This window comes from Camellia sinensis, chromosome 8 (assembly GCF_055761805.1).
Source record: "Camellia sinensis isolate YWXY chromosome 8, ASM5576180v1, whole genome shotgun sequence".
Taxonomy (NCBI): domain Eukaryota; kingdom Viridiplantae; phylum Streptophyta; class Magnoliopsida; order Ericales; family Theaceae; genus Camellia; species Camellia sinensis.
Window position 1 is genome coordinate 161,760,471 of NC_138968.1, and position 26,979 is coordinate 161,787,449.

Consider the following 26,979-nt stretch of genomic DNA (forward strand, 5'->3'; position numbering starts at 1 on the left):
ATATGATGAAGAGATATCCGGAATTGTTCCCACTGAATCCTATTTTCTTCCAAAATGAAGGTAATTCGAGTTTGGAGGACCAAACTCTTTATAAGGAGGGGAGACTGTGACAACCCTCACTACTGTTTACTGATAACACCACCGATTACTACTAAACTGAGACTGATCATGATAAGTAATTGAATTGGTTAAAATTCTGAGCTAATTGATTGAGTGTGTTAGTTTAAATGCATGTCTATCTGTTCGACTGTTAAATGATCTGTTCATATGTTATGTTTTAAACTACAAATTGAAGGCCTTATCGGCGGCCGAATCTGAAAATGATTAGTGTTATATGTTGACTAGAATTTATGTAATTTTATGATATATTTAATTGAAATGTGATTTGGTATGTTTAAATTGGATTAAATAATGCTAATTTACAAGAGTTGGACTTATTCACCAAATTGCCATGCTTAGTGGGCCACTTTCTCTAACACCTTGAGGTTTGAATACACTTAAACATACCTCTTGCTCAGCCATTTTGAGAGACAAACCGATTGAGAGAAAAAGAGTAGGAGGATAGGCTTGAATTCATCAAACTTAACTTGGAGACTTGAAGAAATTGAAGGTTGATTGCAAATTGAGCTTGTATATCTTAAATTCAAGACCTAAGGTAGGACTTTTACCTTCTTGTTTGTGAATTTAAGTTGTGACTTGCATGGTCCATGCTAATTTTGAAGTCTAGAGCCAAGATATGGCTTAAATTGTTGATTTGAGGCTTAAATCATGCATGCATGTGCATATCTTAAAGCTTCGAGCTGTTTTCATGGAAATTGTTACATGCATGTTCATATTATAGTTCTAGTACATGAATTCATCATGTTTTTGGAAGTTTAGACTCAATTGAGCTTGCATTGAAGCTTTGAATTTGGTTGAGCACTTGCATGTCACATTTAAATTATGTTTTTGAACTTTGGATGAAAATTGTGCTCAATTGAACTACCTTTGGACTTTGATTTCTCAAATTGATCTTTGAAACATGTCACATTATGAGTTTACAAGTGTTTTCCAGAAAATTAGCCCAAAAGGATCGAATTTGATGCATTAAAGTTGAGTTTTGAGCTTGAGGTTCAAATCTGAAAATTCCAGATTTTGGACTCACGCTCGAGCGGGGAACTCCACCCTCGAGCGTACACACTGAGTTCATGCAGTCCGCTCAAGCAGGGAAAGTGACGCTCGAGCGGGAAATGCGTGTATCTAGTACTTTGCCCATGTTTATAGTCTGCTCGGGCGAGGGAATGCACGCTCGAGCGAGGACTTGTGTCTCACGCTCGAGCGGGGATCGAGCGTCCGTCGAGCGTGAATTACATGCATCCAGTACTTTTGCATGATTTTACAGTCCGCTCAAGTGGGGGAAACCACGCTCGAGCGAAGCTCCTTTGTTCTGCATGTCTGCTCGAGCGTAGAAAGCCACGCTCGAGCGTGGACCCCTATTTCAGTAATTTTGAAAAGTATTTTTAAGTGCATCTTCGCATCCTTATTCCATCCTAGGCATTCTTAGGCCTAGTTTAAGGTATCGTAATGAGGATATTGATATAGAACCACACCGAGGCAAATTAGAGATTAAGTTATTATTTCCCAACTGTGTAGCTTAGTGTGTGTTCGTTCTGTAACTATGTAGGGTTGGCATCCGAGGACGCTATAGCTTATCTGTAGCCCAAAACTCTATGAGTAACTATGTTGTAAAGATATGTTCAATTGAGATTATTTTCTGAATAAATGGCTGTATTACTTTATGATATGACACTGTTTACTGAATGAATGTTTGTCCTATTTGTGAACTGTATTCGTGGCATCCATAGCAATTTACTGTTACTGAACTGTTACTGCTACTGTTACAGAGATCTCTGTCGGTTCCCATGTTTGGAACCACTACTGTTTACTGATATGATGGCCATCAACTGACTGTTCAGTCTGTTAAGACCTACTGTACTGTTTTGCTATTGGATGTACCACATATGACTATTCTAGGTTTCTGAATAACTGTTATGGCATGAAATATGAGCCACAAACTAAATGACTGATATACTGATAAATGACTGTTTTCAATACTGAAAGGGCATTCATTCTTAACGTCTTTACGCATATGTTATTTACTAGGCTTTAGCTCACTGCTCATATATATATGTAGGTGTTCAGGCACCGGACCGTTGCTAGGAGCGTCAGGCTAAGCTCTTGTTTTTTCAAGCCAACCTTTGTGCCTCACTTTGAGGTTCCAGATCGGTTCAAGCTGAGTCTGTTCGGGGTGTTCTAAGATTTCCCTTTTTGTTTATGTCCTATATAGACTGAATGATACTTGTACTGTACTGATCTAATAAGGATTAAGTCCTTATCCTGGATGATTGTATATAATGTGCATACTGTTTTGGTACCGAATGTATATATGTTATGAAAATTCTTTTTGCATACAAACTGTCACAACTCATTGGACATCTTTTAATTACTGTTTTGGCTTCCGCCAGCCCCTGTACTCTGAATTACTATTTTACTGTTAAGCAGGCCTTCGGTAATCACAGATTACTTGCCGGTTACGGTGCTAAACCCATAGGGGCGGGTTTGGGTCGTGACAAACCCACAGAAGATGATAAATATTAAGTGATTAGTCTTTGTAGAGCCTTTGAATTAATCTTGCTGAATTTCATTTTATTAAATCTTTTTGATGCTCAAGTGGTAGCTGGTTGATCTCAGGACGTCACGGTGCAAATTCCAACCCATGCCCAAGGTTCAAATTGAAAGAGAAACCTGGTGTTGGCATTTCTCATTCAGATGCAGTTGAGTCCATTCCATGTCCACAACAAGCTCGGTCAATTCCTTCTAAAAGTGAATACATGAACGAGGGTTCAAACCTTGCATTCCCATCTAACAATATTATTGATTTCCCATCCTTGAGGAAATATCCAATATTTTTTTGGATGATTTAGAACATTTTGGATGGTTTAGAACTTAAGGATAGTTTTTTATGTTTAGAAACATTCTGTTTGGTAGAGTTTTTGAAATTTAATTCTACCTCTTAGTTTGAGTTTGTTGTTTGGTTACAGCTTTAGAAAATTAATTCCACACTTATTTTTCAAAACACTTTTCAAAACACCCACGTTTCAATATTATATGTCACATCACTCAATTCAAACTCATTTAAAACTCATAACCAAACAAATTTTCTACACTCAAATCATAATTTCAAAACTCACAAACTCAAAATACAACTGTATTCTCAAATCATAATTCTAAAACTCTACCAAACGCAACCTAGTTTTTAGATGGTTTGGAATGTATGGATAGTTTTTTAATATTTAGAACTTATGGATATTTTTTATGGACGCTTGAAACAATATTTTAGTGTTTGATTGATGTTTTGTGATGCTTGTTTATAATATTTGTTAGATTGTAAAAAATTGGTCAAATAGAATATGTTGAATTTAAAATTTAAAAATAAAAAAAAATAAAAAAAAAACTGCATATTCTACGGTAGGCATAATAAGTTATTGTATTACATATTTTACGGCACGCAATCAGCATCGTTATTTGCCTCACCAATTAACGACGTTCAAAAGTAGTCATAGAAAAGTAACAACGATGCACAAAATCTGCCGTTAAACAGTTTTTAACGGCGTACTATGGCACGTCGTAGAAAAAGTAACTACGACGCACAAAATATGTCGTTAAATAATTTTTGATGGCGTACGAAGCAAGTCATTGAAAGTGAATGACTTTCCATGACTGGTCATAATATGACGCGCGTTGCACGTCGTAGAAGGGTTTTTACGGCATGCATCGCGTCGTAAAAACCCTTTTTTGTTTTAGTGAGGGAAGGAGTCTTAGCCATGAAGGCTACCATAAACCTAGCATCAATGACCATCAACTCTAACCAATACGGCTAAAGTTACAAAGGTGCAAAACTCCCACGTATATAACATCAACTCTATCATCAAAAGATGAGAGTTACAAAGGTTGAATAAATAAATAAATAAATAAATATAATGCTATTTAAATAATCTAGCTAGATGGGTCACAAAATTGTTACGGATGTTGGGTCACAACCCAATCCAAACCCAGTCTAACATATGCACAAGACAAGCCCAGTTCGACATAGCACAATCTAGCCCATACCCAAGACTAAGTCCAACACATGCACATACACAAGCCTAGGCCAATCCAAACCAAGACTAAAACTAAGTCCAAGTCCAAGCCTAAGCCCAGGCCCAAGCCCAAGCCCAACTTCTATTGATGCCCACTTTATGAGACAATTCTCATTCACAACTCAATGGTTTCGGCCCATCATTTTTATATTATAATCTTTTCACCTGAGAAAATACAAAGACCCACCTCAACAGGCGATTGAGTCCGACTTTAATTTCGAATTAAAATTGCCAAAAAATCATTATTTTTCAACACAGACATGTGGCATGACAACAGCGCTGCAGAAATAACAGGACCAAACACAAGCCTAGGCCAGTCCAAACCAAGACTAAAACTAAGTCCAAGTCCAAGCCTAGGCCCAAGCCCAACTTCTATTGATACCCACTTTATGAGACAATTCTTATTCACAACTCAATGGTTTTGGCCCATCATTTTTATATTATAATCTTCTCACTTAAAAGAATACAAAACCACTTACACCCACCTCAATCGGCAGTTGAGTCTCACTTTAATTTTGAATTAAAGTTGTTAAAAAATCACTATTTCCCAACACAGATATATGGCATGACAACAACACTGCAAAAATAACGGGACCAAGCAATGAAGTGGCAGATGTAAATCCATTTAATTAATTCAATTAAATAGATAATGGAAGACACTAGGTCAGTCCAACTATCCTAAAAAGTTGGAAGTGGTTGAAACCCATGTCCTACAATGGTGCTGGAAGTTATCCCACGTTCTTAAAAAGGTGCTAAGCCAAAACACAAATGGAGATTACATTGAGATTTAGTGGGACACATAGCAACCATCTAATGAGATATTGCTAGTGGTCAAAGTTGTTAAAATTGGGTTTCAAGACATAAATCATGGGACACTTGGCAGCTAGTGGTCAAAGTGGTTGCTAAAATTGGACTTCAGCATAAATCATGGGACACTTGACAGTTAGTGGTCAAAGTGGTTGCTAAACTTGGGCTGAAAAGTAGGAATCATGGGACACATGGCAAATTTCAAGCTACCATGTTCCTGGCAGTTAGAATAGAAATGGGAGGTCAAATTGCACTATAAATAGACTCCAAAGCCAAAATTTGAAGAGGTCAGCACCAAACACTCAACTAGGAGTTATTTCATACATTATCTTAGCTATTTTCAACTTTTATCTTCAATTTTTACAATTAGTTGTTTAGCCAAATTAGCCTTAGTTAGATTAGCTAATTGTACTTTATTCTTATTAATGAAAGCGTAATTCTAGTTTCTTTTGTTCTAATTGTTCTTCATTCTAGTCAATGTAAGATCAATTTTATTTCACTATCACTTAAAAAAATATTGAAATGTAAAACCCAACCGGTTGTCCATCTTCCTAACCACAGTCAATTCCTGCATTAGAAATCAAAAATTTATACCTTGGACTAGGTTCAAAAGTCCGGGCACGCCCTCCCAATCTGAAGTATCAACACTCTCTGCCAAAAGTCGTGTTTTTCATTTTTGAGGATAAACAGATATATAAGTTGCTAATGGTGGAAAACGGTTTACGAAGGGAAAAGAAAAAATGGCTAAGGACTATCGAAGAAAGAATGGGGAATGATCAGAAGAAGTTGATAGAAGAAGAGTTTTTTCACGGGATAGGATGTTTGAAAGGGATTGTGTGAATAATGAAAGAGTTGTCGGAGTGGAGGAAGAGTTGTTAAAACAAGACAACGGAAAAGGATAAAATTTTATTTTCAAAACACATTTTGTTTTCACGTACCATTTTTGTAATTCAGGTGTCCCTTACGTGTTAATGTTGTCATTGTCTTTTTGTCATTCCTATATACAATACCATTTATTGGAAACAAAATCATGGTTCATTGTACAAGTGCAATTTTCCTTTTATTTTAGTTTTAGAAGGATTATAAAAGGCACAAGTGGTTGACCCTATAGTAATTATTCAATTTAAAATAAATTCCTGTGGATATTGATTCAAGATAGTTTGTGTACTTGCATAATTAATTCTTCTTAACAAACTAATTAATCAGGAAAAAAATCAATTATCAGCCAATTATCCCCTGTTTTAAAATTTTAAAATATAATAAAAATGTAATTTGTTTCTAGTTCTCTCCCCTTTTTTTGTTTTTTTTCCTTAAAAAAATAAATTTGATTTGTCTATATTATCTAATTCTTTTTTTTTTTTTTCTAAATTGCAATGAATAAATTTTAAAAAAAAATTAGCTTCAAAGGAAGACACTGTAATAGTTAGTGCACCACCAGACTGCATAATTAGAGATCAAATTGGAAATATTTATTATTTTATCTCTCTCACTTTCATTTTATACATTAACCACACCAAACATGCTACAGTCAAATGTCTTCCAAAGCAAACCAATAACAATTGATCAGTAGGGCCTGTTTGTGCAAAAAGAATATTAAAACATGTGATTGAGGTTTACCAAATTTAAATACATGCATGTATTTAGAATTGCTCAACCCACAATCATTTAAGATATCATTAACGTTTAGGATGTATTTGTATTTGGATTTAGAAAGAGAATGAAGAAATGTAATAGGTCCTATAAGAAAAATTTGTCATAAAAAAATGTCATTAATTGTAAGTTTTAGCGATAGGTCCTAATAGTTAGATTTAATTCTCATCAAGTCTTACTGAAAATAAATCTTGATAAAATTATTGCTGAAAATAATTTTTGTGCAACAATTTTTTATATATATCGCTAAAAATTGACAATTAGCAATTTTTTTTGTCATGATTTTTATAAATTGTAACTAAAACTTACAATTAATGACTTTTTTTATGATAAATTTTTTTCATAGGACCTATTAGATAATAAGCCCACTTATTAGAATCTATACGTAAATACCCCTAAAATTAAAAGTTAAATTTTTTTCTCCGTTTCTCTTTACCTTTCTAAATTTCTACTTAAATTCATAATTTAAATACATATTGTTAGAAATGGTTAGTATAGACAAGGAAAAGAAATATTATGACTTCACTCTCATATTAATTTTGTGACTCATCTAATAAGTTTAAGTCGACGTTAATTGGTCTGGAACAAACGTAGACTATGCCACACTTTGAAGCTAATCAATAGTTACTCATCAAATTCAATTATTATAGAGTAATTTCTTTTTGGTGTTATTGTCTAACATTTTGTCCAAGCCATATCTGTTCTTTCTTTATTTTTGACATATTTATTAATAGAAAAATATTTCAAACAGGGTTAGTTTGGGATGTCCTAAAAAAGTGCACTTTTTGACTTATTGGTGGGTTTGAGTTGGGTTTGGATTGGGTTTGATGTGATGTGTTAGAGAGGTGATGTGATTTAAATAAGATGATATGACTTAAATAAGATTGTGACTTTTTGACTTTTTGACTTATTTAGTGCATGGCAAAATATATCATTTCTAAAAATTATCTTAATAATATGTCTGACAAATGTCAAATTTTGATTTGTCAAACATTTCATCATGTGAGGCCTAATCTTAATGCCACATCATTAGGGATTATTTAGATATGATAAATTAAAAAAATGTAACATTGTTATTATTAGTAATATTTAAAGCTTTAGTTATGATATATACTTCCTTTTCTTCAAACAAAATGTGTGATAAAGAATTCAAAGATTTTCTTATTCCTACATATTATTATGAGTCTTGCTAACAAGTGCCTTTAGTGCATAAGTAAAAGACAAAAAATTTAAAGAATCCAAGATAATTTTTACTAAATTCAATACATTTTTACTGAAATCAATACACTTTTTAATAATTTTATATATTTTTAAATTACTTTATACACACTTTTCAACATTAAGAGGTTGTTTGAGATGACTTAAATAAGTACACTTTTTGTCTTTTTACGAAAAGATGTGCAAAAAAGTAAAGAGGTGATGTGATGAAAAAAAGAAAAAAAGATGAATTATTTTTAACTTCCCAAACTTGGCCTAAATAATACATAAAGGACACTTGTTAGCATTGACCTATTATTATTAGCATCTTCGAGGAAGGTACCTCATTACGTGTACTTCAAAAAAACAAAAACAAACCTCAATAATATGTTTGATAATTATCATTTTTTTATTTTTTATTTTTTTGATAATAACCTGATGAAACAAAACAATGACATGTTTGGTGCAACTATTAAAACAACTTAATATATTACAGATTATAACTTTGAATAAAAAAAATTTAGATTTATATCAATGTCGCAGTACTTATGAATTCAAGATTTTTACTTTATATGCTCATCAGATTCATAAAATATACACTATGATTCTAATTTTTTCCATAGTACATTGATATAGCGGGTGGGAATTGAAACCCCACTTGATGAAGCCCAACTACAGAGCTAGCTCATCGTATCACTATATTATTTCCCTACAGTTTTACAACAATAATTCACCAAGCAATCAAGCATGAATAATATATGAGGCCTACTAGAAATTTTCAAGAAGATTGAGCAGAGTTCACACATGTAGGTGGATTCTGTTTTCCTGAGAAACTTGGCTTAATGTTGGCACATTGTGAGGTAGCCGGGCCTCCTGCTCCGCTGTATGACAGGTCTATGTCACCGATCTCCACATTTTCACAAGGGTTTCCCTTACTACAAACAAGCTTCACCGCCACCCGGGTTGATGAAGTTCCCCTAATGTTCTTGAAGCTCACATTGCTGATCTTAACAAGTGATGGCTCCTAAAAAAAGAACCATTTTATTCTATTTAGTTTGTAAAAATAACGAAAAAGCAGTGTCCAAATATGTTACCTTTGATGTGCACTGGTTATAAGGGCAGTACTCTTGATCGATGACGACAGGATTGCCGACATTGTTCATTATAATGTCCTCGAAATGCATGTCAGCCGCAGTCCCAGCAGCAGGGGAAGCGGGCCACGTTTTGACCCTGACACCGTTCGACGTGTTGATCAGGGTGCAGTTCTTGACTGTGACACCGCTGACGGGTTGTTCATTTTTGTACCGGCCGAGGCTTCCCACGCTGATGCCGTGGCCGGGCCCACAGGTCACTCTCTCGACGGTTATCTGTTGGCTGCCATGGCCAACTGAGACACAATCATCTCCGGTCTTTATGTTTGAGTCTATTATGTTGATCCCACTCGAGCGCCCAATGTGGATTCCATCTGTGTTGACACTGTTTTCAGGCGCTGTGATGGTAAAGTGATCAAAAGTCATGTTCTTGCAGCCCAAAAGATTCACATGGAAGTTCTTGCTGTCCAGGGAAGTTATGTTGCGGACCACCGAATTGGTGACAGAGTTAAACCTCATGTTCTGTTTTCAAGCCATGAACACAACATCAGATTTCAAACAAACTCACAAAATGAATTACAGAATAGAAATAAGAGGTGCATACGCCACATAATAGAGGCCAATCCAAAATGCGCGTCTCATCTCGCACTCTACAAATGGATTTTGTGCAATAAGAACTATATATATATTTATACAAAGGTTACCATGGCAAATTGTTTGCACTCGGGATTTTTGTCACAGTGATTTTGGCTCCAAGCAGTGGGACCTTGGCCGTCGAGAGTTCCAGTACCAGAAAGTGTGAACTGATCAACACGTTGGATGGTAAGCCAGCCGGCTTGCTTGAATTGGCCTGGATCGTCCGGGGCTTTGAGGGTGCCTTGGATCTGAAGCTCTATAGGACCCTTGCAAGGCCCTTGAAGGGTCACTTCATTCATCAAATATGTCCCTGCAGGTACCACAATTTTGCTTGCACTTGTCGAGGCACATGCCTCTTTCCAAGCACTCAATATAGCCTATAAAGAAATAAAAATTAAAAATTTCAGGAAAACAAACAGTTTAAGGAAAATTAAGATAATCGTATGCTAATTAATCGTCTTAAATTTGCAGTGTAAATTCTTACCTGGCTAATATCGGTGTTGCCCACCTTGGCACCATATTTTGTTACATCAAAAACACCAGACTGGACTTTTATTGTTTGTGCTAACAATAACAACAAAGAAATTGACGTAATAGTACTAAACTCCATAGCCATATCCTTAATTTTATCTTCTTCGTTTTGTCTTACTCTTGTTCTTATTTTTGATAGAATGATGATATATAATCTTTGTTTGAAGCTATATATATACATACACACAATAAAAGAGAATTTGAGACCACTAAAGTTCTAAACCAACTTTTAACTAATTTATTTTTTGAGGTTGTAATGTCTCAATTCCCACTTTCTATTATAAGGCAATTTCATGTATACTAAAGATGTCAATAAATGAGCATGATTTTAGTTAGTATTAACCACTTAATAGTCCTAGATTGGTTGTGATATGTTCCTTTTTTCCTTGGTTAGGGTAATAGGGAATAAAAATTAAGATTACCAACGATTTAATGTTGTTCAATATGTGGATATTAAGACATCACATATTATTTGAAATTAAACTAAAATGTACACTTTGATACTTTCTCTTCTATCAGAAGTAGGATGCAAAATATGTTAGAATGAGAAGACACTTGTCTATTCGGTGTAATGTCTGGTTTGAATCTTATTGTTCTTTTTTACTGTAACTTTTAAAAATAAATAATTTTTAAAAAATTATAATTATTTACAATGTAGACTTTTCCAATATATATGCGACTATCCATTATCCTCACATATCAATCGAAGTAGAATATAGAGATATGATCAAAGCTTGTGTTTGGTAATAATGGAGATAAGTCACAAAAGTGCTTGGCATTGGCAAAGGAAAGGCATTTCAAGTAAACTAAATACTTGTGTCTGACCTACCCAAAAAAAGCAACGAAAAAGCAAATAAATGGTCAATTACATTTTTCACTCTTAAATTTTATTACAATAATTAAGTTCATAAATTTTAACTCGGATTTTAATAAGTATCCTCCCGTCACTTATCTTGTAAATTCACTACAAAAAATTAAAGTTTTAGATATCAAAATTTAAGGATAAAATTATTTTTTAGAGATCAAATATTTTTGTTATAAAAAATGTCGTTATTATATTTTTAACAACAAAAATTAGACATTAGGAATAAATTATTATCCTTTTAAGACCAAATTTTTTATCTCAAAAAAATAAATCGTTTTTAGACCAAATTATTTTGTCACTAAAAGTTTATTTATTAGTAACATTTTTCAAATTTTGTCACTAAAAACCTTATTTTTTACTTTTTGAAACGACTTTTTAACGACTATCCTCATGACAATGAAAATTAATCCCTAAATATTTTTTGTAACAAAATTTTCACTTTTAGAGACCAAAATATTTAGTCTCTAAAACTCTTATATGTTGTAGTGATTTTTAGATGAAAAATGACACATCTTAGGGACATTAAGAAAAAATATCATATGTTAAATTACAGTTATCACCTTATAACTTTTACTCAAATTTCATTTTAGTTCATCATATTTAAACTTTCAATAAATTTTTAAATAATGGGGTGCCAAAATAACCACATTAAAATACGAGTTGAAATCTAAAGATTTATTTATTATAAACTAGTAATTGAAGGATTAAAGTAAAATTTAGACGAAATTTTAAGAGTAAAAAGTGTAATTTATCCAAAAATAAAACATATCAACTAGGACATTATTATTAGAGTCACAACCAAACACAACATAAAAATTTTAAAAAAAAAAATTACAGAAGATATTTTCTTTAAAATGATTTTTGCAAAAATAGAACTAGAACTAGAACTAGAACTAGAACTAGAACGGGGCTATATATTGGACACAAGTGGGTAATATATGTTGGACACAAATTGGTTCAATAGTTATTAGTCATTTAAAACTAGAAGAACTTGGCTAGCTAGCTCCTTTTCAAGATTGAATAAAAATCTGGTGGTGCTGGAGCTACTACACGTCCCTCGGATAACCCAACGATCATCATGGGATGTTTTGAGTAAAATATAAACCTTAAAAGTTGCTTAACAAATCTTGCAATTTTCCTGATTGGACACTCAACAATTGGTACCGAAAATGCCATGAAGTGTAACTCATGCCACAAGGAAAAACTCGAACAACCTTCTATTTAAGGATACTTGTGTCTAAAACTGATATAAGTAGGGTAGTTACAGAATATTTAGGAGCACAAGATAACTTTCTAAAACTTTCAAAAATAGTGCCCCGCGACTTCGAGAGAAGGGGTGCCACGTCACAAAAGGGTTGCAATTAGTTCATACAAGCAACTGCTTCAAAAAAAAAAAAAAAAGTCCTTGCAAAATTGTTAGAGCATGTATAAGGGTTGATGCTTGCCCACTGCTCGAAAGTTGAGAAAGCAAGTGAGCTGGTGACAAGGGACAACCAACCATAGAACAAATCCAACAATACTTACTGTGACAAAACAAGCTTGAACCCACAAAAAACTCCAGCCTAATTTTAGGTAAGGTTGTCTGTGAGGCCTTTATGAATCCCAATTACTTAGTTAATTAGGAGATCAGATTACCTTTCTCTATATTTAGGGTTAAAAGTCAACTTATTTAAAAAATACATGGCCTCAGTCCACCGGGGACTTGTTTTGGGATGTAACAGTGCACATGTACCATCTAAAAATCCATTTGGCGTCAAGGAGTCTACAAATGGTTACATAATATGTGCCACGTGTCCACAATCATTATAGACAACATTTGGAATCCATCACAAAATCGAACATAACCATTTCACATGAGATAAATTTCACTTTTTTGTGAGAAGGTTGTATTTGATTATGTGATTAATTTCTAAACAACCAAAAGAATTGTTTGAAAAAGTGATTGATAAATAATGAAATGAATTATGGTTTGTGCTACGATTTGAGAAAAGTAAAATTTAAATTTAAATCAAACTATAAGGATAAAAAAGTGTAATTTACCCATTTCTACATCAGCACTGCTTCTGAATCACAAGTTGTATAAAAGATAGTTAACAGACCTATAAAATGCCTTCCAATTACATTGCCAAAAATTACACAAACTCACTGCAACTTGCTACTCATGCCTGAGCACATTTATGAACAATGTAATTAGTCTCTGCACAACTCAATATTTCCTTTTACTGACTAAAATCTTTCTCATAAATAATTCACCTCATTACTCACCCTCATTCCAAGAAATTTTTTTCACAATTCAAGAGATATACAATATATCTGTTTTACTATCTTTGATCTACGTGTACACTAAGGCCTTGTTTGACATGATCTAAATAAGTCAAAAAGTCACTGTCTTATTTAAGTCATATCATCATATTTAAGTCACATCACCTCTTTAACACATCACATCAAACCCAACCTATACCCAACCCATATTTCATAAAAAGTCAAAAAATACACTTATTTACATCATCCCAAACCACCCCTAAATAATTGTCATCATAGCCCGGTTGGGTTGCAAGGACTGCCAAGAATTGCCAACTACAAGCGTGTCAAAACGATGTTCTGTTTTCAATGGCATACCTGGTTCTGCTAACAAAATCATCAATTGCCATGGTCCCAAACTCCCCACCAAACCTAGATCTAACTGCAACCATTTGTGTTTCAACTCCTTAAGCCCCACGACGGCCATCAATGGGATTTTCTGCTTCTCTGCATTTCGAATGAGCTTGCAAACTTCTGCCCTAATACCACTTGCTTTCGGTTTTCTGGTCAGTTTATTGCAGTACTGGAGCAGTTCATTGCAGTACTGGAGCCGTAAAAGAACACAATTTTTCACCCACTAGCAAGGTTTTGAAAAGCGGTTGTGGTCACCGTAACGGTGGCGGTGGCGCGGTTGCGGAGTGTAAAGACCGTAGCGTAACGGTTGCGGTAACCGAAACCGTGAATTTTTTTTTTTTTGGCACAATTTGAAAAAAACTTACCGATACGCACGTTTTTTTTTCCATGATCATATTTATTGGGTTTTAAAATAAATATTGATCAATTTTTATGAATTTTTAAGTTTGATCTAATATATTTCATATTTTTAAATCACTATAAATTGAGTTTTTTACATTTTATTTTAATAATTAATTATTTTATATTATACAAAAAATCAATCACTAACTATTATATATAAGATAAACAATGACAAAAGTAAAAGAATAAATAAAAACCTAAATATATATATATATATATTAATCAAGCCAAATAGGAGTAATAACCACACTTATTATTATTATTATTATTATTATTATTATTATTATTATCAAACAATATATAGATAGACACACAAACAAAATGGCTGAGTGACAACAACTGAATAAAATAGCATAGCTCTTACAACTTCAACAAATCAATAACATGTTCTTCATCTTCCCTATTCTCTCTCTATCTCTTGTTCCTCCATCTTCCAACTCTCTCTATATCTCTCTTCCCTTATTTTCAACTTTCTTTCTCTCTTTTTTTTGTGTTTTTTCGAAAAAAGCAATTTGGAACCGTTACGTAACGGTGCGTAACAGGCCGTTACAGCCGTTACGGCACCGTTACAACCGCTATAGCAGCCGCTACGGCCGATACACCTGTGAATCTCACTCACACTGCAAAAGCAGCCGTAACGGGTAGCGGTAACTACCACAACCGTAACGGTTGCGGCCGCTTTTTAAAACCTTGCCCACTAGAAACATATTATCCATAAATCATAGATCAAATATGAGAATAGTATGTATCATATTACATGTAACATAATGTCTACAAACTTGAAATGCCAATCAGTTTTTTATTTTTTTTGGCATAAACTTTGAATAACTATGTATAAATGCATATATAAATATATCAATAGTCAATGGTGCAAAGTTTCTACTGTCATGCCTCGCAAAAGTGGCAGTGCATAAGCATAGCAGAAGTCAAAACACTGATAAAACTCGATTAGGAATTTTTTCAGCGTCGGTATGAGGAATTTTTTGCTAGATTAGGTTTTCTTTCATATCAAAAATCTAAAACTTATGGAATGGAAAAAACTGTAAAAAAAACCAATTGAGTTGTACATACCTGTGAGTCTGACTGGTAAAATCAAGGTTTTAAAAAGCGGCCGCAACCATTATGTAACGCCGTTACGTAACGGTTTTGGCGGTTACCGCCATCCGTTACGGCCGCTTTTGCAGTGTGATTGAGATTCACAGGTGTGTCGACCGTAGCGGCTGTCGTAACGGTGCCGTAACAGTCGTAACGGCCTGTTACGCACCGTTACGTAACGGTTTCAAATTTTTTTTTCGAAAAAACATACAAAAAAAAGTTGAAAATTGAGGAAGAGGGATAGAGAGAAGAGGGAAGATAAAGAGAGAAAATAGAGGAGCAAGAGATAGAGAGAGAGAAGAGGGAAAATGAAGAACATGTTATTGATTTGTTGAAGTTGTAAGACCTATGCTATTCTATTCAGCTGCTATCACTAAACCATTTTGTTTGTGTGTGTCTATCTATATATTGTTTGAAAATAATAATAATAATAAGTGTGGTCATTATCTATTTGGCTTCGTTAAAATATGTATATATATATATAGGCTTTTATTTATTCTCTTACTTTTGTCATTGTTTATCTTATATATAATAGTTAGTGATTGATATTTTGTATAATTTATTAAAATAAAATATTAAAAACTCAATTTATAGGGATTTAAAATATGAAATATATTGGATCATACTTAAAAATTTATAAAAATTGATCAATATTTATTTTTAACCCAATAAATATGATCATGGAAAAAAAAAATATGCGTATCAGTAAGTTTTTTTCAAATTGTGCGAAAAATAAAAAAATTCACGGTTCCGGTTACCGCAACCGTTACACTACGGCCTTTACACTCCGCAACCGCAACAGCAACAACGTCACCGCCACCATTACGGCGACCGCAACCGCTTTTCAGAACCTTGGGTAAAACTCAAGCTTGTGTTGGACAAAGCCATAATGGAAAATCTCCAGCATAATGCTCTATGAGGACTCCAAAGAACCGCTCCAAGTATCCAAGAACTACTCTGTGAATCATGATGGGCCGCTTCTTCTCCAAGTTTGAATCAATATTCGTAATGTCAAAACGCTGTAGTAAATTAAAATCAACCTGTACACATGGAAAAAGAAAATTATAACTATCTGTTAGAGGATTTCATCACATTTTACACTATAAAATCCTTCAAGCTTACAACCTACATGACTTATATCCAATTCATCGCGTTCTCAAATTTTTTTCAAGTTTCATCAAATGTGGTCGTGGTAATGCAGTCAAGCTGTAAAACAACATGGCCATGGTAATGCATTCAAGCTGTAAATAAATCAAATAAAAATATAAGTCGTTTCTAAGTTCAGGACTTGCCTGTCTGGTTGAGCATTGACACTTCCTTCCAAGAGCATCCTCTATCTTGAGATCAATCTTTGGACCATAGCCCCCTGCGTCACCTCCCACAGCTTTTTCAGGCCTGGTTAAAAGGTTCACTTAATATTTCTTCCATGAGATCTAGGACACCCCTGATCTCATCTTTAATTTGATCATCTAAACAAAAAATGTGTGCATCATCCTACAATTTCAATAGAAAGTGAATGTGTATATTATTCCAAACACCATGATGTAAAATGTGTGTGATGACACAATCCATGCCAAGGCTTGTAGGCAAGGTTTTGAAAAGCGGTTGCGGTCGCCATAACGGTGGCGGTGGCACGGTTGCGGGGTATAAAAGTCGCAGCGTAACGGTTACAATTACCGAAACTGTGAATTTTTTTATTTTTCGCACAATTTGCAAAAAACTTATCGATACGCATATTTTTTTTTAGAATCATATTTATTGGGTTTTAAAATAAATTTAGATAATTTTTTCATAATTTTTAAGTATGATCCAATATATTTCATATTTTTAAATCACTATAAAATAATTTTTTTTACATTTTATTTCAATAATTAATGACTTTATATGTCATAAATCCATGTTACACTTGTGGCAAAAATTTCTTTTATTGGACTTAGATGTATAAAATTATTTTTAATTATTATACTTGTGGAAGCATATGTGCATTTTAACTCAAATAGTTTTAAAAAAGTATATATTCTTAATGGAAGAACTTGACAAAGTACATAACATCATAGCATAAATCACAAATAATAGAGAATACATTTTACATAATGTTACTACTAAAATTACATAATGTCACCACCAAAATAAGTGACGTGGTGCATCTTGGGATTCAAATTGTTGAGCTTGATTGTTACTGCTACCTTTACCCCACCAAAATGAGTGACATGGTGCATCTTGAGAATCAGATTGTTGAGCTTGATTACTACTACATTTACCCCATCCAATAGGAAATATATAAGTAAATGTGCTCATCATGTCATCTCTTTCTGTTTCGTGCATTGGGAGAGAAAATGGATACCTTGGCTGAAAAGGATCAACATACTCTTGTTGGGCTTGTTGATAATTTGGCAAACCGTATCTTGGAGGACCATGTTGTTGAGGGGGCCAAGGATAATTTTGTTGAGGTGGGTAAGGATAGCTCTGGCTATCACTGCTATAGGATGGGTAAGGATGATATGGATAACTATGACTACTATCAGATGAATCAAGCTGTTATTCTCTACTTCTTATTCTTCTTTCATCCCTACGTGTATCACTACCACAAAACCTCCTAGGTAGTTGGGGTAAAGGTGCAACGGGTTCTCCAATATCATAATGTTCCCCAACATCACATAATCCAAATCCTCCAATAAAATCTTCTTCCTGCACCAAAACTAGTACCATCACCGCCATCACCACTATTGTCGCCGCCGCCGCCACCACCATCACCGTGAGAAGTGCCTTCACCATCACCATCATCACCTCCTCCATCAGATTGTGTTAAACCACCACTATTATCACTTTGAGTTGGAGTAGGAGTTGAGCTTTGAGAAGTGCGCCGAGCTTGATATCTATGGGTGCCACCACCATCGTTTCCATCGCTGCCATCGCCGCCATTGCCATTGCTGTCGTTGCCACCACCACCATCATCATCTGAGACCAAATCTAGCCATTCAGAATTATCCACACCATTTAGCAAAGGATTTTCCCTTTCTTCTATCCATGGACTTATTGGATCATCTTCTTCAAATATATAATCCAAGTTAATAGGATTAAAACTCCTATCAATCTCCTCTTGGCTGCTTCTTTTAACGTGTCTCAATTTTAATCTCATGTTGTAGGTGATGAAGACTAATCTTTGGATTTTCTTATATTTCAATCTATTCCTCGTCTTCGTATGGATGAGATTAAAAGTACTCCAATTACGTTCACAGTGAAATGATGTGGTGGTTTGACTTAATACTTTCACAGCTATTTTTTGAAGTTCATGAGCACAACTGCCATGAATAATCCACCACTCAGCTACACAAAATTACATTACATTAGACATAAGTCAAAATATGATAAAAAAATTATTTAAGTATTTATATATTGTAAATTTGTAATTTTGAAAATAAAACCTGAATTTGATTGTTTCCATGCTCTTTGTGCTAAAGGAGTACCAAAAGTTTCCTGTTTATCTCGAAACAGTAACAACTACAATTTGGACAATCATTAAAAGTAACATTTGCAAAAGTAGATTATTACTATTAAAATTTAAATAATTGGTACGTATTTGATTTGTTGCTTTCACTTGAGCATCCATATTAGGCTCCAGTCTGGTAATTACTTTTTTAAGTCCATCCATCACTTCTCTTATCATTTCATTGGATGAGGTAACACCATATTGGAATTGAGGATTTAAAAAATATCCTTCAAAAATAAAAAGACAATTAATAATTGTAAATAAATATACATTTTATAATTGAAATCGTAACACTTACCAGCCGCATGCAAATCTTGATGCAATTGAAAAGACCATCGAGTATAAATAATTTTTCAATACTCGGTGTAGTAGCGACAATCTCTTTTAATTGCCAACTTTGCTCTATTTATAACTTCATATATGAAACCCATTGTTGGCTTCTCATCTCCATCAACCAACCTCAATACTCTGACTAGGGGCTCATGAACTTTACAAAGCTCTGTTGCTTTCTGCCAAAACTCCTTTCCCAAAATAATTTTTTTCACATTGTAAGGCTGCTCAGTCTTTGCCTTCCCCCATCTAGAATTCTTCCACTCATCACTATTAAACATAGCTCTCAATTGTTGTTTATATCTAACAATACTCTCAATGGCAATAAAATTTGTAGCAAATCGAGTGATGACAGGTCGACTCAATTCTCTACCTTCAGCGAATTTTCTCATTAAATCCAACACTCATCCACTATTATAAATGAAATTGGTGATGATTTTACCATTTTCAATTACCTTTGCTACACTTTTCTTATTGGCTATGTCTTTTAGCATGAGATTGATACAATGTGCTGAACAAACTATCCAATATAAATGTTTCCTTTTTCTCATTAACATTTTACCGACTGCTTTCAGTGCAGGTTCATTATCAGTTACCACTTGAACAACCTATTGTTCTCAAATTTCATCAACAACTTTATCTAACAACCCAAAATAATATTCAGCAGTCCTACTACCAATATTAGAAGCATCAATTGATTTGTGAAATATAGTACCTCTATTGCAGTACACTAAGAAGTTGATGATGTGTTGCCGAGTTAGACTGCTCCAACCATCACACATGATGGATACACCTCTCTCTGCCCAAATTCCCTTGAATGATCCTATCCATTCTGTCATTTCATCATGCTCCATGCCCAAATATATTTCAGAAACTTCATAAGCACTAGAACCGTTTACTCTTGGCCCTACTTCAACAGCAACATCAAGCATGGGTTGTGTATACTCTAAATCAACTGCATTGAATGGAATACGCTTATAGAGTATAAACTTGGACACTACCCGTCCCAATCTCTCTTTTAGCTTCTGTAAATTCATTGTGGAGATTTTTCGCTGCTTTGTACTCTTGCTCTTTTGGAGTTGTACATCCATTGCCCTCAACCTTGCTTCAGGAGCATTGGGTGTAATCCAATTACGTCCACTCCCACCAGTTTCACGCACAGATTGTGATCAACGAAAAACATTAGCAATACCTGACCCTTTTGGCATTCTTTGAGCACTACCCTCTGCACCAGAACTACCACCTGCATCGTATTGTGATCCATGACCTGCAACACCTCGTCTACATTGTAGCCTTTCCTCCCATTGTTGTTGTGAACGAATACTTACTTGTCTAGCCCTGGTCATCTCTGGATCAGAGTCAAAGTCATCATCTCGAAGATCTACAAAATCTCCCTCTTCATTTTCATCATAGAGATCATCTCCCCTAATATGTGCTTTTAATTCAGCTTTTCTCTTTTGTTTGTTTACTTTACTCATTTTCTTATTTTGTAAATGTTTCATCATTTCTTGCATCACATCTCTACTAACATTAGGACAAGAACGCACTTGTCCTGTTTGATGTGCTAAATGTTGTTTGAAACGCGTAATCCCACCTTTAATGTGATGTCCACAAAACTTGCAAATAATATGATGCCTAGTGCCTTCAACTTGAGTTCCAAATTTCCAACCAATATCATCACTTGGAGATTCATCATTGGCACCCTTTTGTCGTGACATTTTTGAATATGAATTCTGCATCATTAATACATTTTTTTAATTTATTTTTAAATGAAATGATTGTAAAAAAATATTTAAAATTAAATACTAAATAAAATAATTATAAAAAAATGTAACCACTATTTATACATTTGGATTTTACATGCCAGTGTAATCATATAAAAATTTAAAAATAAATTATAAAAATATTTTTAAAAAAAGAAAATTTTGCCATAAAAATTGTTGTCACAACAAATTTTGTCATTAAAAAAAAATTTGTTATCACAACACATTACAATAAAAAAATAAAAAAATTATTTATAATTAAATGTTAAATGAAATTATTATAAAAAAAAAATTCAACCACTATTTATATATTTGAATTTTACATGATAATGTTATTAGGAATAAAGGCATTTTTCATGGCATTGATTGAGCTATTATTTTTATTTTTATTTTTTTATTTTAGAGAAAGACATTTTTTAAAAAAATAAATAAATTTGTGCTATCAAAATTGTTGTCACAACACATTACAATAACAAAAAATTTTAAAAAAATATTTCAATTTAAATACTAAATAAAATAGTTATAAAAAATACAACCACTATTTATACATTTCGATTTTACATGCTAATGTAATCATATAAAAATTAAAAAATGAATTATAAAGATTTTTTTTTGAGGTATTTATTTTTTTTTTTAAAAAGACATTTTTTTAAAAATAAAATTATGCCTTTAACAGTGTTGTAATAACAAAATAAAAAATATTTATAATTAAATATTAAATGAAATGATTATACAGTTCAAAAAAAACAAATGAAATGATTATAAAAAAAATGCAACCACTATTTATACATTTGGAGTTTACATGCTAATATAATCATATAAAAATTAAAAAATAAATTATAAAAAAAAAATTTTGAGGTATTGATTTTTTTTTTTTCTTTTGAAAAGATATTTTAAAAAAAAAAAATTGTGACTTCAATATTGTTGTCACAACACATCACAATAACAAAATAAAAATATTTATAATTAAATATTAAATGAAATGATTATAAAAAAAATTGCAACAACTATTTATACATTTGGAGTTTACATGCTAATGTAATCATATAAAAATTAAAAAATAAATTATAAAGAAAAAAATTCTTACATAGTTGTTTTTTGGGCTTCAATCACTTGAGTATTTGTTATCTTTTTGAATAACCTGCAAGAAAAAAAAATTCAATAAAAACTGACATATATAAAATGTATTAATATAATTATAGGTGTTATGATTTTTAGATATTATAAAAAAAAATCAATCACTAATTATTATATATAAAATACTAAAAATAAATGCATAGCTTTAGATATATATATATATATATATATTAAAAAAATCAATTACTAATTATTATATAAAAATACTAAAAATAAATGCATAGCTCTAAATATATCACATAAATTTTGTAAGTTTTACAAAATTTAAAATCTGAAAATCATTGTAAAAATAAAATTAATAAAAAAAAATAAAATTTGCTAGACACGGGTGTATCTTCCCAGGAAGCTGCACAAAAAAAAAAAAAAAAAAAAACAAATGTTATATTATATTATATAATTTATATACCTTCCCAAGGTGTATCTTCCCCAAGAAGCTACAAACAAAAATAAAATAAAAAAACAAAACAAAGGGGCTGCACTTTGGAGGAGATGAACGAAACAAAAAGAAGATCAGAGACTTCGGTCCAGGAAGCTGAGCAAACAAAACAAAACAAAAAAAGATCAGAGGAGATGAACCTGTGGAAGCAGCACTTCGGTGAAGACGTAAACAGATCAGTGTTTTGTGTTGAAGAACAAAGAGGCAGCCGGAGAGTCACAGAACAGAGGCAGGTTCATCTCCTCCCTCTTCCCTCTTCTCTCTTCTCTCTCTCTATTTCTCACTCTCTATTTCTCACTCATATCATCCGTATTTCAGATCTGAAAATTTGTGGATGGATACACCTCACCTCGAAGTGGTTCATGTGCTGTAAAGCAAAGCATTTGAACCAGTGATTGAGCCTCTGAATAATAAAGGTATGTACCACATCTTTTATTTTTTTGTTTTTTTCTTTTGTTTGAACCAACATTTGCACTATCCGTATTTCTTTTGTTTTTTTTTTTGAAAATAATCAGCGAAAAAAGCCCTGTAACAGGTGTAACGGGCCGTTACGGCCGTTACGCCACCGTTACGACCGCTACGTCGGCCGTAACGGCCGATACACCTGTGAATTTCAATCACACCGCAAAATCGGGGGTAACGCGTGGTACCTACCACCGAAACCGTTACGTAACACCGCATTTTTAAACCTTGCTTGTAGGTCACCAATTTACATGTTCATGAGTGATGCAGTACCACATTCAACAATAATAACTCCTTTACATACCCCACCCTCCACAAGCCCCTGTGAGGGCACACATGGGGGAGGAGGATCGGTCTTGAAAGAGATATGTCAGAGATACAATTTAAAAAATAAAAAATAAAAAATTTTGCCAATTTGAGAATGAAGCCTTGTTGCCAGAACTTAGCAAAAGATGGGTGTTATCCTAAGCAAAAATATACAGTCAGCAGTTTGTATGATACCCTTCTAAAATCTGCTCAACAGGCAACCTAGATGTCCGATATTGATCATATGAAATATTGGAGAATAGAGATCTAAAGCTAAGCATTTGATTTGAGATGTCCATGAAGCACATAATAATGTGATGCCACAAATCAACTTTGACAACTACCAGAACATCCAAAAAATATACGGACTAACAGTTTCCAAGTAAATCAGAGGAAAATGTACCTGTGCGAAACCTCTTACACGGAAAAGACCATGTAAGCTTCCAGATAATTCATATCTACATACAGTTCCCAGCTCTGCAACCCTGATTTGGAAATCCTTACAAGAGTACAGCTTCTTTATAAACCAAAATATGGTAAGCACAGTTCATTGGTCGAAGCTGGTAAAGTTCTTCATCAATCTTCATCGGATCATACATATTCTCTTTGTAGAAATCGAGATGACCACTGATCTTCCAAAGATCTGCCTTTGCTACGTGGGGAATGTACCACAGATCTAACCATGTTCCATGTGAATTTTTTTCCAGGCATCTTCTATTATGTGTCTTACAATGGCCCCCTTTGGATGCCAGAACACCAAACCTCCACCAGCTTCGTCCTGCAGGTATTTCACAGAAGCATGAGTTTCAATCTGTAAATTAATATTTGCAGATGAATTTACAAGGAGTAGATGAATAATAGAAAATTAGCAACGTAAAGCCTTTGATTCCCATAAGAAGTTGCAAAACACAGTTTCATTGCAACTGCAGATGAAATCTACCTGTATCGAGAACAGATCAAGATCTTGGCCAAGGCACCTGTGATCCCAGTGTTTAGCCACCTCTTTAAAATGAAGGTATGCTTTCAATTGTTTTTCATCCTCCCATGCTGTGCCATAAATCCTTTGGAGCATCAGTTTGTTAGTGTGTCCTCTCCAGTAAGCACCAGCAACAGGTTTAAGTTCAACAGATTTCCTATCAATATTTCCCAGTAGACTCAACATGGGGCCCACCACAAAGGTCCCACCATTCATTACCTGAAAAGGATATAGAATAAAATAGTGAGTAGAGCAAGAATGACAAACAATTGCGGAAGGTTGAATGAACCCTACTGCATGAGATTTCTAATTATTCACACTAACAAAAAGCAAGCTTACCCTATTGAAGGTGAAAACAACATTCTTAACTTTAGTTATCATGCTTCTCACTTTAGCCTTGGTTGTGTGTTTTTCCTAGGTCGGTCATTTACTTGATTTTTCCCCTTGGAATAGAGTTACTTGATTTAACAAGCAATTAAACCCAACTACTTGGAAATTCTCAACAGATGTAGCAACCACATCACTAGAAATACAATCTCACAGTGAAAAAAATCTAAAAGTGGTTTTTTTTTTAAATAGAAACAACTGAAGAGAGGTTTTCCAACCTAATGAAATTCAAAGGGTTTGATTTCAGAAAGAGGTGGACACAAAAAAACCATGCAAGACATGCATTCAAAAACCTTACCAATGTGATAGATTGTGATGGGAACCTCCTTGATACTTTCCAATATTTCCATATTGTAAGGTTCACTGATAGCCTTTATTTGTCTCTGAGGTTCATCTCTGGTAACTTCTCCTCTAACCAGTGGCAAATTTCGACCAATGATGTGATCCTACGGATGATTTAAGAAATAAATTCTGTACCCTGAAACCATAGGCTAATGAATATTCTCCCAACTTCATGATCTTCCACTTAATTAAAGATGTAATGATAGTAATCATGAACTGAGTCGGCTCACCATCTCCTTCTCAATCCTTTTCAGGTCTTTATCCGTCAAAGGCTCCATAACAAAGTCATAATAAACCCCATTTTCTATCCATGGTCCGATGGTCACTTACGCATCTGGGAAGAGCTTTTGAACAGCCATGGCCATCACATGAGCACACTGCATCCATGCATAAGATTGTTTAGTCAAAAAAATGTGCAGTAATTAACCAAGTATTTTGTCTGCTTATCTTCTGTTGGCATATGTAGGTGCATATGTATTTACTTGTGTTAATATATACATAGAGAGGGAAAATAATGTATTAGGATCAAATACTCTAAAAGCACGTAAACATGCCAAATGACATAACATAACATGAGCCAATATTGAGCTGTGGCAGTGCTTGAATCAACTTCAAGCAACCATTAGAAAGTTGTGGGCCGTTTGGGAATTTTAAAAACTGGACCCAGCCACTTCCACTATCTGTTTTTTCTTTTTTTTAAACCAGGTTTTAGGTACTTATCTCAAACAAGAGTGGGCTCCACATACTTTCAAATTGCATTTACCAAACTCTTAAAATGATCTTGAATTTGTGAAGAGAAAATAAAAGAGAATGAAAATTAAAAAAAAAAAAAAAATAGCTTCTACTGCAATGACTTTTCTCTTTCCTTTCTTTTCCCTTCACAAATCTCTAAACAAATCCAAGATCCAATCACAGACTTACGGGGTTTAAAACCAGTTAAGTTGTCTCTGCAAGAACCAGTTTTTGTGTTTGGTGATTGCAATATACGCCATTTCATGTCCAAGTAGCATACAACAGTTTCATAGAAACAACAATAACAATGTTTTCTCTAATTCATAATAGTTGAGATAGATGGAGAGCCGAAATTTAGGTTCAATAATCTTTCTCTTAAATGGGCTTGGAAAATAAAAATAAAAATTCTATGCTAGTTTGTAAATTGTAAATTTCCTTTCATACCCTTACCAATCAAGCAAGGCATAACAATAAATTATAATCAAATAACTAGCAGTATAATAATTAGAAAAATGTATGGACCCCCCAAACCGCCACACCGAGATTTTGGCCCCTATGTATGTGTGAGGCCACTCATATATGTATATGTGTGGGGTTGACATTCAAGTTTATAGGAGTTTCGTGGGAGTGGAGTCTCAATCATTGCTCTAATAATTATTACATATAAAAAAGGGCGCATTTTGAGCTCATCATAAATTATAACGAAAATCAAGAACAACAAACAAAAGATGAATGTAGGAATACTAATTGCCATATTTTTCTCGGCATCCAAACGGGACAAGAAAAAAAGACAAATCAACAAGGGGAAAAGTAAGGAAATACCGTGTGACGAATTCACAGAAGAGTCCATTCCTGTTGGTATCGAGAGCGAAAACCCTAATTTCTTTCGAGGCGGAGAAGAAGTTTTGGGGGTAGAGTAGAGAGAGAATGAAGTAGGGTTTGTGGATAGTCCAAGGAGAGAGGAAGGGCAGAGAGAGTGAGATGACAAGCCATTCTGTTCTGTGATGAGCTGAATTATTATTGTGCCTCTGTTTGGCAACTTAGGTTTTGGGATTTTTTTTATTATTTTAATCACAAAAGATAAAATAAATTATTTTAGTCACAAAAAATAAAATAACACATTTAATCTATAATTATTATACTCTTTTCTCATAAAAAAGTTAAAAAAATCAAAAAGTCCATCCCAAATCAAACTTTTTAGCCCAAGCTAAAATAGCTAAAAAAACCAAAAAGTCAAAAAGTCCATCCCAAATCAAACTTTTTAGCCCAAGTTAAAATAGCCAAAAAAAACCAAAAAGTCAACCCACTTCCCAAACCAAGCCTGTGTGGGTTTGGTTTGAATTTTTTGGGTTAAATTTTTCAAAATATTTTTTTTTTCTTGATTTTTTGTTAAGTGAATATTTTTAAAATTTTAAATATTTTTTTTAGATGCACATTATGTATTTAAAAAATAAAAAAACTATAAAAAAATATTTTAAAAAATTAATAAATATATAAAAATATGAAAAATA

The 26,979-nt window shown here is 33.5% G+C and overlaps 2 protein-coding genes across 3 annotated transcripts; both read right to left on the minus strand.

Annotated features, from left to right (window-relative positions):
• Window positions 1-8,378: 8,378 nt before the first annotated feature.
• On the minus strand, window positions 8,379-12,356 carry LOC114256435 (exopolygalacturonase). The gene is made up of 4 exons (XM_028196082.2): window positions 10,044-12,356; window positions 9,628-9,936; window positions 8,927-9,445; window positions 8,379-8,856 (listed from the first exon to the last, which is right to left on the minus strand). The coding sequence occupies exons 1-4, from the start codon at window positions 10,269-10,271 to the stop codon at window positions 8,611-8,613; spliced, it is 1,302 nt and encodes a 433-aa protein (XP_028051883.2). The 5' UTR covers window positions 10,272-12,356; the 3' UTR covers window positions 8,379-8,610.
• A 4,766-nt stretch (window positions 12,357-17,122) lies between these two features.
• On the minus strand, window positions 17,123-26,459 carry LOC114280737 (uncharacterized). 2 transcript variants are annotated; one of them, XM_082883997.1, is made up of 9 exons: window positions 26,291-26,459; window positions 24,967-25,113; window positions 24,693-24,872; window positions 23,972-24,226; window positions 23,435-23,809; window positions 22,404-22,630; window positions 21,778-21,831; window positions 19,643-20,660; window positions 17,123-18,434 (listed from the first exon to the last, which is right to left on the minus strand). In XM_082883997.1, the coding sequence occupies exons 8-9, from the start codon at window positions 20,016-20,018 to the stop codon at window positions 17,761-17,763; spliced, it is 1,050 nt and encodes a 349-aa protein (XP_082740123.1). In that variant the 5' UTR covers window positions 20,019-20,660; window positions 21,778-21,831; window positions 22,404-22,630; window positions 23,435-23,809; window positions 23,972-24,226; window positions 24,693-24,872; window positions 24,967-25,113; window positions 26,291-26,459; the 3' UTR covers window positions 17,123-17,760. The 2 variants fall into 2 exon arrangements, with proteins under 2 accessions (XP_082740123.1, XP_082740122.1); XM_082883996.1 differs by having other exon boundaries at window positions 24,693-25,113.
• Between the last annotated feature and the right edge of the window lie 520 nt (window positions 26,460-26,979).